Genomic DNA, 12,962 nt, shown 5'->3' with positions numbered 1-12,962 from the left:
TACGAGCTCTGATTTCCCTTATTTTATCTTTGTGATCGTTCCTCCCTATGTAAATCGGTATCAACAAAATATTTTCACATTCGGAGGAGAAAGTTGGTGATTGGAATTTCGTGAGAAGATTCCATCGCAACGAAAAACGCCTTTCTTTTAATGATGTCCAGCCCAAATCCTGTATCATTTCTGTGACACTCCCTCCCATTTTATGCCATAATACAAAACGTGCTGCCTTTCTTTGAACTTTTTCGATGTACTCCGTTAGTCTTATCTCGTAAGGATCCCACACCGCGCAGCAGTATTTTAAAAGAGGACGGACAAGCGTAGTGTAGGCAGTCTCCTTAGTAGGTCTGTTACATTTTCTAAGTGTCCTGCCAATGAAACGCAGTCTTTGGTTAGCCTTCCCCACAACATTTTCTATGTGTTCCTTCCAATTTAAGTTGTTCCTGATACCTAGGTATTTAGTTGAATTTACGGCTTTTAGATTAGATTGATTTATCTTGTAACCGAAGTTTAACGAGTTCCTTCAAACACTCATGTGGATGACCTCACACTTTTTGTTATTTAAGGTCAACTGCCACTTTTTGCACCATTCAGGTATTTCTTCTAAATCGTTTTGCAGTTTGTTTTGATCTTCTGATGACTTTATTATTCAGGTATTTCTTCTAAATCGTTTTGCAGTTTGTTTTGATCTTCTGATGACTTTATTAGTCGATAAACGACAGCGTAATCTACAAACAAACTAAGACGGCTGCTCAGATTGTCTCTCAAATCGTTTATATAGATAAGGAACAGCAAAGGGCCTATAACACTACCTTGGGGAACGCCAGAAATCACTTCTGTTTTACTCGATGACTTTCCGTCAATTACTACGAACTGTGACCTCTCTGACAGGAAATCACAAATCCAGTCACGTAACTGAGACGGTATTCCATAAGCACGCAATTTCACTACGAGCTGCTTGTGTGGTACTGTGTCAAAAGCCTTCCGGAATCAATCTGAAATCCCTTGTCGATAGCAATCAACACTTCATGGGAATAAAGAGCTAGTTGTGTTTCACAGGAACGACGTTTTCTAAACCCATGTTGACTGTGTGTCAATAGACCGTTTTCTTCGAGGTAATTCATTACGTTCGAACAAAATATATGTTCTAAAATCTTGCTGCACATCGACGTTAACGATATGGGCCTGTAATTTAGCGGATTACTCCTACTACCTTTCTTGAATATTGGTGTGACCTGTGCAACTTTCCAGTCTTTGCGAACGGATCTTTCGTCGGGCGAACGGTTGTATATGATTGTTAAGTATGGAGCTAATGCATCAGCATACTCCGAAAGGAACCTAATTGGTATACAGTCTTGACCAGAAGACTTGCTTTTATTAAATGATTTAAGTTGCTTCACTGCTCCGAGGATATTTACTTCTGCGTTACTCATGTTGGCAGCTGTTCTCGTTTCGAATTCTGGAATATTTACTTCGGCTTCCTTTCTGAAGGAATTTCGGAAGGTTGTGTTTAGTAGCTCTGCTTTGGCATCACTGTCTTCGATACTTCATACTGTCTTCGATAGTATCTCGATTGCTATCGCGCAGAGAAGGCATTGATTGTTTCTTGCCGCTAACATACTTCACATACGACCAGAATCGCTTTGGATTTTCTGCCAGGTTTCGAGACAAAGTTTCGTTGTGGAAACTGTTATAAGCATCTCGCATTGAAGTCCGCGCTAAATTTCGAGCTTCTGTAAAAGATCGCCAATCTTGGGGATTTTGCGTCTGTTTAAATTTGACTTGTTTGTTTCGTTGTTTCTCCAACAGTGTTCGACTTCACTCCAAACCCCAACGTCCAACAACTACTTCTCTGGTTTCGGCTCTTGAGGAATAATGGACTGCCACTTCTCCACAGCCATTCAGGCACCGCATTCCAAGTGTCTCCAGCTTATTTCAAGGCATCATAAAGATGAAAGGTTGACACACCCATATGGATGACCACTAATTGGTGTCCAGACAATTTTGTTCAGACGGGCGCCTTGTGATAGCAGCGTCCTAGTGATCCTCTGTTGCCATGGTCGTAGGCCCCCTACGAAGCCATATCGTTGTCCTCACTGCTCACAGGTGGTTTAGGTGAGACGTCCAGCTTTGCCATAATTGAATCACCAGTGCCTAGCCTCACTCACATCACACACCACTACAGGATAGTCACTCGTTTGATCTTCACCACAAAGGGCGAGTTTGTGTTAACATGTTTACTGGAAATTTTATTCTCAGCTATAGTTGACTGTTTCCAATTGTCGGTGTCTCTTATCCTTTCACGTAATGGCGTAAAAAAGGAAGGGAGAGCTTAACGTCTTGTCGTCGACGAGATAATTGGAGCTGGAACGCAAGGTTGGATTCCGGAAGGGGACTGAAGGAACTCGGCTATGACACTTTCAGGAGAATCAACCTGGCATTTGCGTTAAGTGACTCAGGGGACACTACAGACAGCCTGAATCTGCTTGTGCGGGTTGGCCATTGAACTCCTGTCTTTACAAACACTAACGGCCACTGCGCCTCCTTCCTTGGCGTACGACAACATGTCTGGGAAAGTTATTGTCTGTGATCTTCATAGTTAGGAAACTGAAACTTCCTAGCAGATTAAAACTGTGTGCCGGACCGAGACTCGAACTCGGGACCTTTGCCTTTCGCGCGCAAGTGCTCTACCAACTGAGCTACCCAAACACGACTCACGCCCCGTCCTCACAGCTTTAATTCCGCCAGTACCTCGTCTCCTACCTTCGAAACTTCACAGAAGCTCTCCTACGAACCTTGCAGAACTAGCACTCCTGGAAGAAAGGATATTGCGGAGACATGGCGTAGCCACAGCCTGGGGGATGTTTCTAGAATGAAATTTTCACTCTACAGCGGAGTGTGCGCTGGTATGAAACTTTCTCGCAGATTAAAACCGTGTGCCGGACCGAGACTCGAACTCGGGACCTTTGCCTTTCGCGCGCAAGTGCTCTACCAACTGACCTACCCAAACACGACTCACGCCCCTTCCTCACAGCTTTACTTCTGCCAGTACTTCGTCTCCTACCTTCCAAACTTCACAGAAGCTCTCCTGCGAACCTTGCAGAACTAGCTCAGTTGGTGGGGCACTTGCCCGTGAAAGGCAAAGGTCCCGAGTTCGAGTCTCGGTCCGGCACACAGTTTTAATCTGCCAGGAAGTTTCATATCAACGCACACTCCGCTGTAGAGTGAAAATTTCATTTTAGTTAAGAAACTGTCGTACTACATACTTCGCAGCGCCTTAGTCGACTTTTATGTGAATATATCGGATAAGGACTGTACACTGTTAAAAAGTGAGCCATCCTCCAATTGGCTTCGACAAGGTTCATTCTTAAATGTTCCTAGATATTGAAGAGAATTTCACAAAGTCTTTGGCCTTTATCTCGGTCATCCCACTCCTGTTATGAGACGTCGACCACCTAGTTACGCAGCAAGATCTTCCTTGTAATTTCTGTTCTCTTTAGAACCCATACCAAATCACTGACTTTCAGCCAGTACTTTGCAAGCTCTTGCTATCTGCTTATCTACAAACAACTGAAGGCTATAGTTTTTTCTTTTTCTTCGTTATTTCACTATGCACACAATGGACTGTGAGTCGTTCCGCACTTTTCTCTTCTTTCGAAACATTGACCATTAATAATTTTTCGATACAATGTACCTTCTCTGTTGTAGTGTTAGTCATGGAATTCCCTCTGTCTTGGCGTTTGGAGGTCCGCAGTGGCTCTGCGCACCTGTGACTTGCCCTGTTATAAGAGCTGTAGCAGTAGCCAGCTAGACAGTGCTACTGGTTGCTCACGAGTCAGACGGCGGCCTGCTGTGCAGGGATGCATCGCAAGTCGCTGGAGGCGGCCGAGCAGCTCAAGGACAGCCCGGCGGCGGGCAGTGACCGAGAGGACTCCAGCTCGGCCCCCGGCGGCGGCTCCGACACGGCGCGCTCCGGGGGCGGCAGTGGGGGCGGCGCCGGCGGTGGGGGCGGCGGGGGCGGCAGCAGCGGCGTCGGCGACCCCTCGCAGTCCACCTGCTGTGGTGCGTACCGCTGCCATACCGCCACCACCGTCAGCTGTTGCCATCAGCAGCTTCAGTATTGTCACTATCAACATCATCACTGCCCCAGCTCCACTATCATCACCAACATCACCTCCAGTATTACCACCTGTGCTGCCATCCACGTCATGTGCAATAGCATCCCCTTCACCATGATAACTGAGCACCACAAACATCCTCCTCAGTGCCACCACCACTGCAATCAGCATTATCACCACCATTATCATCAATAGTGTCAACAGCACATTCAACATGATTGTTTTCAACATTACCAGCATCACTATGACACCAGTCAGCAGGATCAACATAATCACCAGTAACACCATCACCAACATCGTCATTCTAGTAACGTCAATACCATCATCAATGCCACCACCACCACTATCACCACCACCACCATCACGATCACCATCATAACGACAACCACCACTATCATGTGATAATTTAGTCCCAACAGAAAACGCCTACCACCCGCAAATTGTAGACATAAAAATAGGATCTCTAGGATACATAATATGATCATACTATTGTAAGGTTGTAGCACACTCGGATTCATCAAATAAATACTACCACGTTCGAGAGCACTGAAAGAAGTCGTTTTGCAACATATGACTCCAGTGCTTATTTAGCAGTACGCCACTGCATTTCGTTAGTCTTCTAACTGGTTTGATACGGTCCGCTACAATAGCCTCTACTGTGCGAATCACTTCTCTCTGAGTAGCACTTGCAGTGTTAGTTGGATCTGTTGCAATCTCTAGCTTCCCTTACAATTTTGGCCCTCTAAATATCACTTTAGCACCACGGAAGTTATTCCTTGACGTCTTAACGCATACTGTATCTTTCTATCCCTTGTAGCTAGTGTTTTCGTCACGTTTCTGTATTCATGCTGTATTGGAGGAGTATAGTCTTAGGAATTTGTTTCTCACATTAAATCGTAGTTTTGACACTAGAAACTGCTTCTAGCGAGGAATTCCCTCTTTTCCTGAGCTACTCCACGTCTTATATCCTCCTTGCTTCGACCTCCACGCTTTGGTTTGGTTCCAAACTACCAGAATTCCTCTACATGATTTACTTCGTGTTTTACAGTTTCGCTGTTAATTTTTTCACTAATGTCATTTATACTGCTCCACATCACTTTTATTTTCCTTTGTTTGAGTCTCTGTCCACATCTCGTACTCATGACACTGTTCATTCCATTCAGCAGCTCCTGTAATTCTCCCTCACTTTGACACATAATAGCAATATCATCAGCAAATCTTATCGTTGATATTATGTGGATAATTTTCACGTTAAGTCTATTTATGTGCAATTGAACAAAATTAGTTTTATTACTCCAAACGCGTTTGTCCTTTATTTGTGAAAGGAATCGTCAGTGGCCTGCAAAATATACATATTTGTACATGTGCTAGTATGTTGTACTTACTAGACACTGCACCTTCAGACACAAATCATTCTGGCACTACTGACTTTCTATAGCATAATATTGGTCCACATTTTTACTTACAAGGTTTGTGGATCCTCTTTCACATGTGTGCTTGGTCTACTGATTTTAAAGCTGATATTCTGATTCCACTCTTTTGAGTTATTACCATTATAATAATAACAGTCACTATAATGGTAATTTCAAAGTAGTTCTTCTGACTCCATACTTTTTAATCATCACTATAATAATAATAATCATCACTACAATAATAATTTTGAAGCTGTTCTTCTGACTCCAGTGTTTCGAAATATCACTAGAATAATAATAATAATAATAATAATAATAATCATTATAATTATAGTTGTAAAGGTGTTCTGACTCCAGTCTTTCGAATCATCACTATAATTATCAGTATAACGATAATTTTCAAGCTGTTCTTCCGATTCCACTACTGCAAATTATCACTGTAATAATCACTACAACTATAAAAAACAGCTTTAAAACCAGCAAAGCAAGAGCACATGTAGAGGAGCACCTAAAGATCTTGCAAATAAATATTTGGACTATTGTTACGCTGTTGAAAGTCAGAAAGTACCACAAATGTTTCTAACCTGAAAGTACAGTGCCTAGGACGTAAAACAAAATAGTATACACATAAATACACCGACCGTCCAGAAAACTCCAAGACTGATTTTATCAGCAGAATAACTGTGGCGCCAGCCTAGACTAACACCTGTAAACAGCAGATGTGCATCCGAGCAGTCAGTTGTGAGAAAGCAGCGTTAAGCAGTGAACATGCGGCCGTAGTGTGTGTCAACACGGATGTGTCACAAATCGCAAGGGAGTAACATCCCTAGATCAAGTGTTCAAGACATATTCCACAATGTTTTGAAAAAGAGCAAAGTGTACTGTATGCAGATTTGTTCACCACTCCTTCACTCCCAAACAAAATCTACGACGCGTTGACCCCTGATGTGGCTCGATTGAAAAGCAAAAAGCGGAAAATTCTTTTCTGGAAGAATCATCAGGGTTGCCGAGACGTGTTGTTATCAGTACGAACCTACCACATGACGGAAAAGTGCAGAATGGGTCTCTGATGGTTCGTCAAGACCGGAGAAGGTGCTAATGTGACAGAAGGACTGAGTGCAGAAATTGGGATGAAAGGTCAACACTTTGTCGACATTACCGACGTTGAAGATAATGTGACGTGCGAATTGAAAAACCTCCCAAAGATTTTCTGACAGTTTCCAGTAGTTGTATGAAAGTTCTGTGCGCTGTACTAACGGTGGGAGCGGGAGGGGGAGAGTGGGGGAGGGGGGGGGGGCATGTTGAGCACCTGAAGCTAGAAAACCACCATCTTGACAGGACCCTTATATGATCGATTTGTTACCCGTCTGTCTGTCTGTCTGTTAACAATACGTTTTCTCAGGAGTGGGTAGACGTATCAGATTCAAATTTACGTCACATACTAAAGTCTATGTCCCTTGGCGGAATAAAAAATTTAAGCTTTTAAGTCAATGTAGTCAAAAGATACGGCCATTTATGTCATTTTGATACTCGCAACCTCACTCATCAAAACCCATAGGATTGACCTGGAATTATGAAATTTGGAAAGAAGCTAGATTTCATTGCACAAGTAAAGAAACACCCAAAAATTGTTAATTTGCAATTGTATAACATAAAAAGAATATTTTTATCATTTTTTTATCCATCTGTTTGGCCATTTGGTACGATTCCTTTTGCTTCTTGAGCAGAATGGGATGTCAAATTAAAATTTATATCACATCCTAAGGGCTAAGTTCCCTTGGTGGTGTAATGTAAAATATATAAGATTCTAACTCAGTTCAGTCAAAAGATAAGGCCATTTATACAACACATTACGATACTGTAAAACTCACTCATCAAAACGTATTGTGTACTTTCCTTTGAACTAGAATCGTGAAATTTGCAAAGACTCACAGTTTCACACTACAGGTAAAGGAAAAAAAGTCTGAAAATTGTTAATTTCTAATTATATGAAAAAATATTTTTCATTGTTTTTTTAACCATCTGTCTGTCTGCCCGTCTGTTGAGACCCCTTTTTCTCTGGAAAAGGTTAGCGTATCAAGTCACATACTAAAGTCTACATACATACATACATACATACATGCATACATACGTTAATCCTTGTTCCATAGATCATGAATACGGCATTTCGTAATGATGTGGAACGTGTCACTTTAACATAAGTTTTCTTTACACAAAATAATTAATCAATTAATTTTTTTACAGTTACTACTTTATCTAAGAATTCATCTATTGAGTAGAAAGAGTTGTCATTCAGAAATTCTTTTAATTTGCTTTTAAATGTGGTTGGCTATCTGTCAGACTTTTAATACTATTTGGCAAATGAACAAAGATTTTTGTGGCAGCATAATTCACCCCTTTCTGCGTCAAAGTGAGATTTAATCCAGAATAGTGAATATCATCCTTTCTTGTAGTGTTGTAGCTATACACTTCTCTGTTATTTTTGAATTGGGATGGGTTATTAATGACAAATGAATATATGTATTGTGAAGGTACTGTGAATATCCCGAATTCCTTAAATAAATGGCTGCAAGGTGATCTTGGGTGGGCTCCAGCTATTATTCTGATTACACGCTTCTGTGCAATGGATACTTTCTCTCTTAATGACGAATTGCCCCAAAATATGATGCCATATGTAAGCCGTGAGTGAAAATAGGCATAGTAGGCTAATTTAATTATATGTTTATCACCAAAATTTGCAATAACCCAAATAACATAAGTAGCTGAACCTAACCGTCCAGCAGATCATTGATGTGTTTCTTCCCTTGGCGCTGTAAAACATTTAAGCTTCTAAGTCAATGCGATCAAAAGATTTGGTCATTTACGGGAGATATTTTGGTACTCGCAAACACACTCACCAAGGTCGGCAAGACAACGGAGGAGCAAAGCCTCTGAAGACGTCCAGCGCAGTTCTGGACGAAACGTTAGGAACATAAGGTTTTCGTGGACCACGCCCTTATACCCCGAAAGGTTTACCAGCAGCAACGTCATCCGGTCGTGAAACCCTTCATTCTGTCATCACTCATAAAAACCCGTAGGGCGCTTCCCGCTGACGTAATTTGGGGAGAAGCAAGATTTCACAGTACAAGTAAAAAAAAAAAAAAGAAAAAGAAAACTGGATATTGAAAATTATATCAGACAAAAAAATATTTCTTTTGGCTTTAGAACGTACAGTCTATTCATCATCCGTCAAAACCACAACAGACGAACATTACAGCATGCAAATATATGATGTAAAGTGTAGTCATGTTTTAGTAAGTAAATAAAAATATTTTATTAAATCGTCTATATCTACATACGTAAACTGAAGTCCTCTGCTCCCTTCTTTTTGTGTGTCCGGGCTAGTCTGAGAAACTACTGTAGAGACTTTGTCTTGGGATTCCCGCGACCGATGTCTTGCCAGTCTCTCTTTCTTTCTTTCTTTCTTTCACTGGTGCCACGTCCCGCACTGACGCATAGTCGGCATTGTTAGGAACGGATTTGGCAAGGTTAGTGGAAAGGGGTGGCCGGATGCCCTTCCTGTCGCCACCCCATACCCCCCGGGACGCAATTTGTGTACCCCTGTTGTCTGCGTCGAGTGTAGTTAGTGTAATAGTGCGAGATGTCTGCGAGCCCTGTAGCTGAGGCGGAACGTGGGGACCAATCCGGTATTCACCTAGCGGGATGTGGAAAATCGCCTAAAAACCACATCCAGGCTGGCCGTCACACCGACCGACGACGGTAATCCACCGGGCGAATTCGATCAAGGGGCCGGTGTGCCTACCCGAGTCCAGGAAGCAGCGCATTAGCGCTCTCGGCTAACCTGGCGGGTGACCGATGTCTTGCCAGTATCTGTATGGAAAACGGGCAAACATTGTTGAGATTGTCACGCGTATGGCATGGTAAAATTCTGGGCTTCAGGCAAGAAAGTTTTAGGGTGATTCCTTTGAAAAGGATGTGATTCCTTCCCGGCCTTGTCCAATCCAGTCATGTGCGCTATCTGTGAGGATGTCATGATCAATGGCACGTGAACTGTTCTCTTCCTTCCTTTCTTCCTTCCTTCTTCGTAGTGACAGATACAGTGCTTGTCCTAATGGAAAAACTACACAATCATCAGTACAATGTATAACACAATATTAATAATTTCATTTTCATGCGTGGAGACTTGCGCATTAGATACTTGTTATACTTCGTAATACTGTAATGTTCGATTTTTGCAGTAACATACTAAGGTAATTGCTGTAAAATATTACTGAGTGCCCTGTGAAATAGAAAAATGTACACTTCATTAATATAGGGCCTTGAACAGTGGGGTGCATTTGAGTCCCTTGTAGTTACCTTGAAGCTGGGGCAGGAAATTAATTTGTATAGCAACATTCTTATTTTTATAAGAGAATTTCTGAAACTTACAGATAACACTTCATAAAAGTGCCCATATGGCACCATCTGTGCCAACCTATTCATGGACCATCTAATTGAATCCTTCCTAACCATGCAGAACCCCAAACCCCTCACTTGGTTCAGTTTCATTGATGACATTTGTGATCTGGTTCGAGGATGAGGACACCCTACCCACATTCCTCCAGAACCTCAACTCCTCCTTCCTCATTTGCTTCACCTGCTCCTCCTCAATCCAATGAGCCACCTTCCTTGATCTTGACCTCTACCTCAAAGATAGCTGTATCAGTACCTTCATTCGTATCAAACCTACCAACCATCAGCAATACCCCCAGTTCAAGAGCTGGCACCCATTCCATACCAAGGAATCCCTTCCATACAGCTTTGCCAGCTGTTGCCGTCGCATCTGTAGTGATGAGCAGTCCCTTTCCAGTTATACCAAGGATCTCACTGAGACCTTCAGATGGAACTAGCCAGAAAATTAACAATATAATGTTGTTGTTGTTGTGGTCTTCAGTCCTGAGACTGGTTTGATGCAGCTCTCCATGCTACTCTTTCCTGTGCAAGCTTCTTCATCTCCCAGTACCTACTGCAGCCTACATCCTTCTGAATCTGCTTAGTGTATTCATCTCTTGGTCTCCCTCTATGATTTTTACCCTCCACGCTGCCCTCCGATACTACATTGGTGATCCCTCGATGTCTCAGAACATGTCCTACCAACCGATCCCTTCTTCTAGTCAAGTTGTGCCACAAGCTCCTCTTCTCCCCAATTCTAATCAATACCTCCTCATTAGTTATGTGATCTACCCATCTAATCTTCAGCATTCTTCTGTAGCACCACATTTCGAAAGCTTTTATTCTCTTCTTGTCTAAACTATTTATCATCCACGTTTCACTTCCGTACATGGCTACACTCCATACGAATACTTTCAGAGACGACTTCCTGACACTTAAATCTATACTCTACGTTAACAAAGTTTTCTTCTTCAGAAACGCTTTCCTTGCCATTGCCAGTCTCTGCTCTCTACTTCGACCATCATCAGTTATTTTGCTCCCCAAACAGCAAAACTCCTTTACTACTTTAAATGTCTCATTTCCTAATCTAATTCCCTCAGCATCACCCCCTACTTTAAGTGTCTCATTTCCTAATCTAATTCCCTCAGCATTACCCGACTTAATTCGACTACATTCCATTATCCTCGTTTTGCTTTTGTTGATGTTCATCTTATACCCTCCTTTCAAGACACTGTCCATTCCGTTCAACTGCTCTTCCGAGTCCAAGCAACATAATGTCACGCGCAAAGGAGGACGACAGGAAAACAAGAGTTAATGTTCTTATCATTGATATTCTTTAGCTCTGAAATTTAGCCCTAGTTCCGAACATTTCTTCTATTTCCTTCATTTGGTATGCCACTGCGTGAGGCAGAACAGCTGTAAGTCGACATTATAAGCTTATCCAGAACTGGAGAGAAGTTTGTCCGCACTCGGTGTGACGCTGGGTATGTCTGGCTGTGCAGGCGGCGACAGCGACAACAGCTCGCACAGCTCGCCCGGGGGCAGCAGCCAGGCGTCGTCGTCGGCGGCCGCCAGTCCCAGGCCCCACCACATGTCGGCGCCGCCGGGTCCCGGCGCCGGAGGCGGCAGCGGGGGCGTAGGCGTCGTGTCGACGCCGCCGCAAGCCTCCGCCCCTGACCCCGAGCAGCTGCGCAACGACAGCATCGCGTGCCTGCGCGCCAAGGCGCAGGAGCACCTGCTGAGCCTGGGGGCGGCGGGGGCGGCGGCGGCGGCCGGCCTGCTGCAGCAGCAGCACCACCCCCACCAGCACCCGCCCCCGGTCTTCTGACGGCTGGCGGCGGCGGCGGCGGCGGCGGGCGCGGCGGGGCTGCGCGACCCGGACGACGCCCAGTGACCCGGCCGCCTGTCGCCGGACCTGTCCAACTGGCCAGTTTAAACGGTCGACACTTTTGGGCTCACCTCTGCGACTTAGCTGGAAACCGTTGAAGGAGTGGTGTACGGGTATCGCTGGGAGCTGAACCAGGTGCCTCCCTGTACAGCACCCTCCCGCTCATTACTGAGTACAGACACTGAGGAGTCATCTAAGCTGTGGGCTCTGTGAGGGAAGTGGTGTACCGGTAACTGAATTCCAGAGTCTTGACAAACATTCCTGAGCTTCACACAACAAACAAGAGTCATAGGACCTCCAGTTCAGTTTCCTCATAGCTTCAACAGTGATATGAAAATCGTTCACCACTCGCGTGACATCACAACACTTCACTGTCTTTCAGGCTGACACAGTGACATGATGCAGTATTTTCCTCAGGAAACAGATATTCCTTATCCTTTGAAGGGACTCTATTCCCAGGATGGACATTGAAGAGTCTGATCTCAAAAATTCCTCAATACTTCAGTGCTGGCGAATTACTCATCAGAGTGCATATGACAATAACTACACGACCTGGACTCATTTTCCAGATGGTCTTGGACTGTCTCGAGTTGTACACAGAAGCTGAATAGCTTGTAACCACCAAGAGTCGGCGGACTGCATCAAAACTGATATGCGATTGTAGGCTGTTGACATGACCTTCATGTCGACCTACAGAATGTCAACACTGCCAACCACGCTTGTAAGCTGAAACATTGCTACCAGAACTACTTCTAGTAGGGATTTTGGATGCTGTAATTGCGTAACATGAAGTGATTGCTATAAGCTTTGGATGGTCTACGATCTACTTGACGTGGCAGAATGATACCTCCAGTCCTCGTTCTTCTTCCTAGGAATATACCTGAGGCTACTTACGTCACCCAGGGCCACATATATTATATATTTGGGGTTTAACACGTTCTAAATACCACGTGATCACTCAAAGTATTCCACAGAGGCAACAGGTGCGCCATTTTCCTCCAGCCAGCGGCGAGCTATTGTACATCAATCTTTTCTGGTAAAAATAAACGTTTTCATTCCATGTTTGACCTCAGTCCAGCACCTGCAGAAAACGTATATTGTTAAGACATCCACACT

At 43.8% G+C, this 12,962-nt stretch overlaps 1 protein-coding gene across 1 annotated transcript in view; it reads left to right on the top strand.

Moving 5' to 3' along the window:
- Positions 1-12,962, top strand: part of LOC126209898 (visual system homeobox 2-like) — a 608,517-nt gene that overhangs the window by 580,146 nt on the left and 15,409 nt on the right. The window contains exons 6-7 of the mRNA XM_049939020.1: positions 3,856-3,966; positions 11,461-11,729. Coding sequence (XP_049794977.1) covers positions 3,856-3,966; positions 11,461-11,729 — 380 coding nt within the window. The remainder of the gene's footprint in view (positions 1-3,855; positions 3,967-11,460; positions 11,730-12,962) is intronic.

The sequence above is a fragment of the Schistocerca nitens genome, chromosome 10 (genome assembly GCF_023898315.1).
Source record: "Schistocerca nitens isolate TAMUIC-IGC-003100 chromosome 10, iqSchNite1.1, whole genome shotgun sequence".
Taxonomy (NCBI): domain Eukaryota; kingdom Metazoa; phylum Arthropoda; class Insecta; order Orthoptera; family Acrididae; genus Schistocerca; species Schistocerca nitens.
This window is presented reverse-complemented; position numbering and strand designations above follow the sequence as displayed.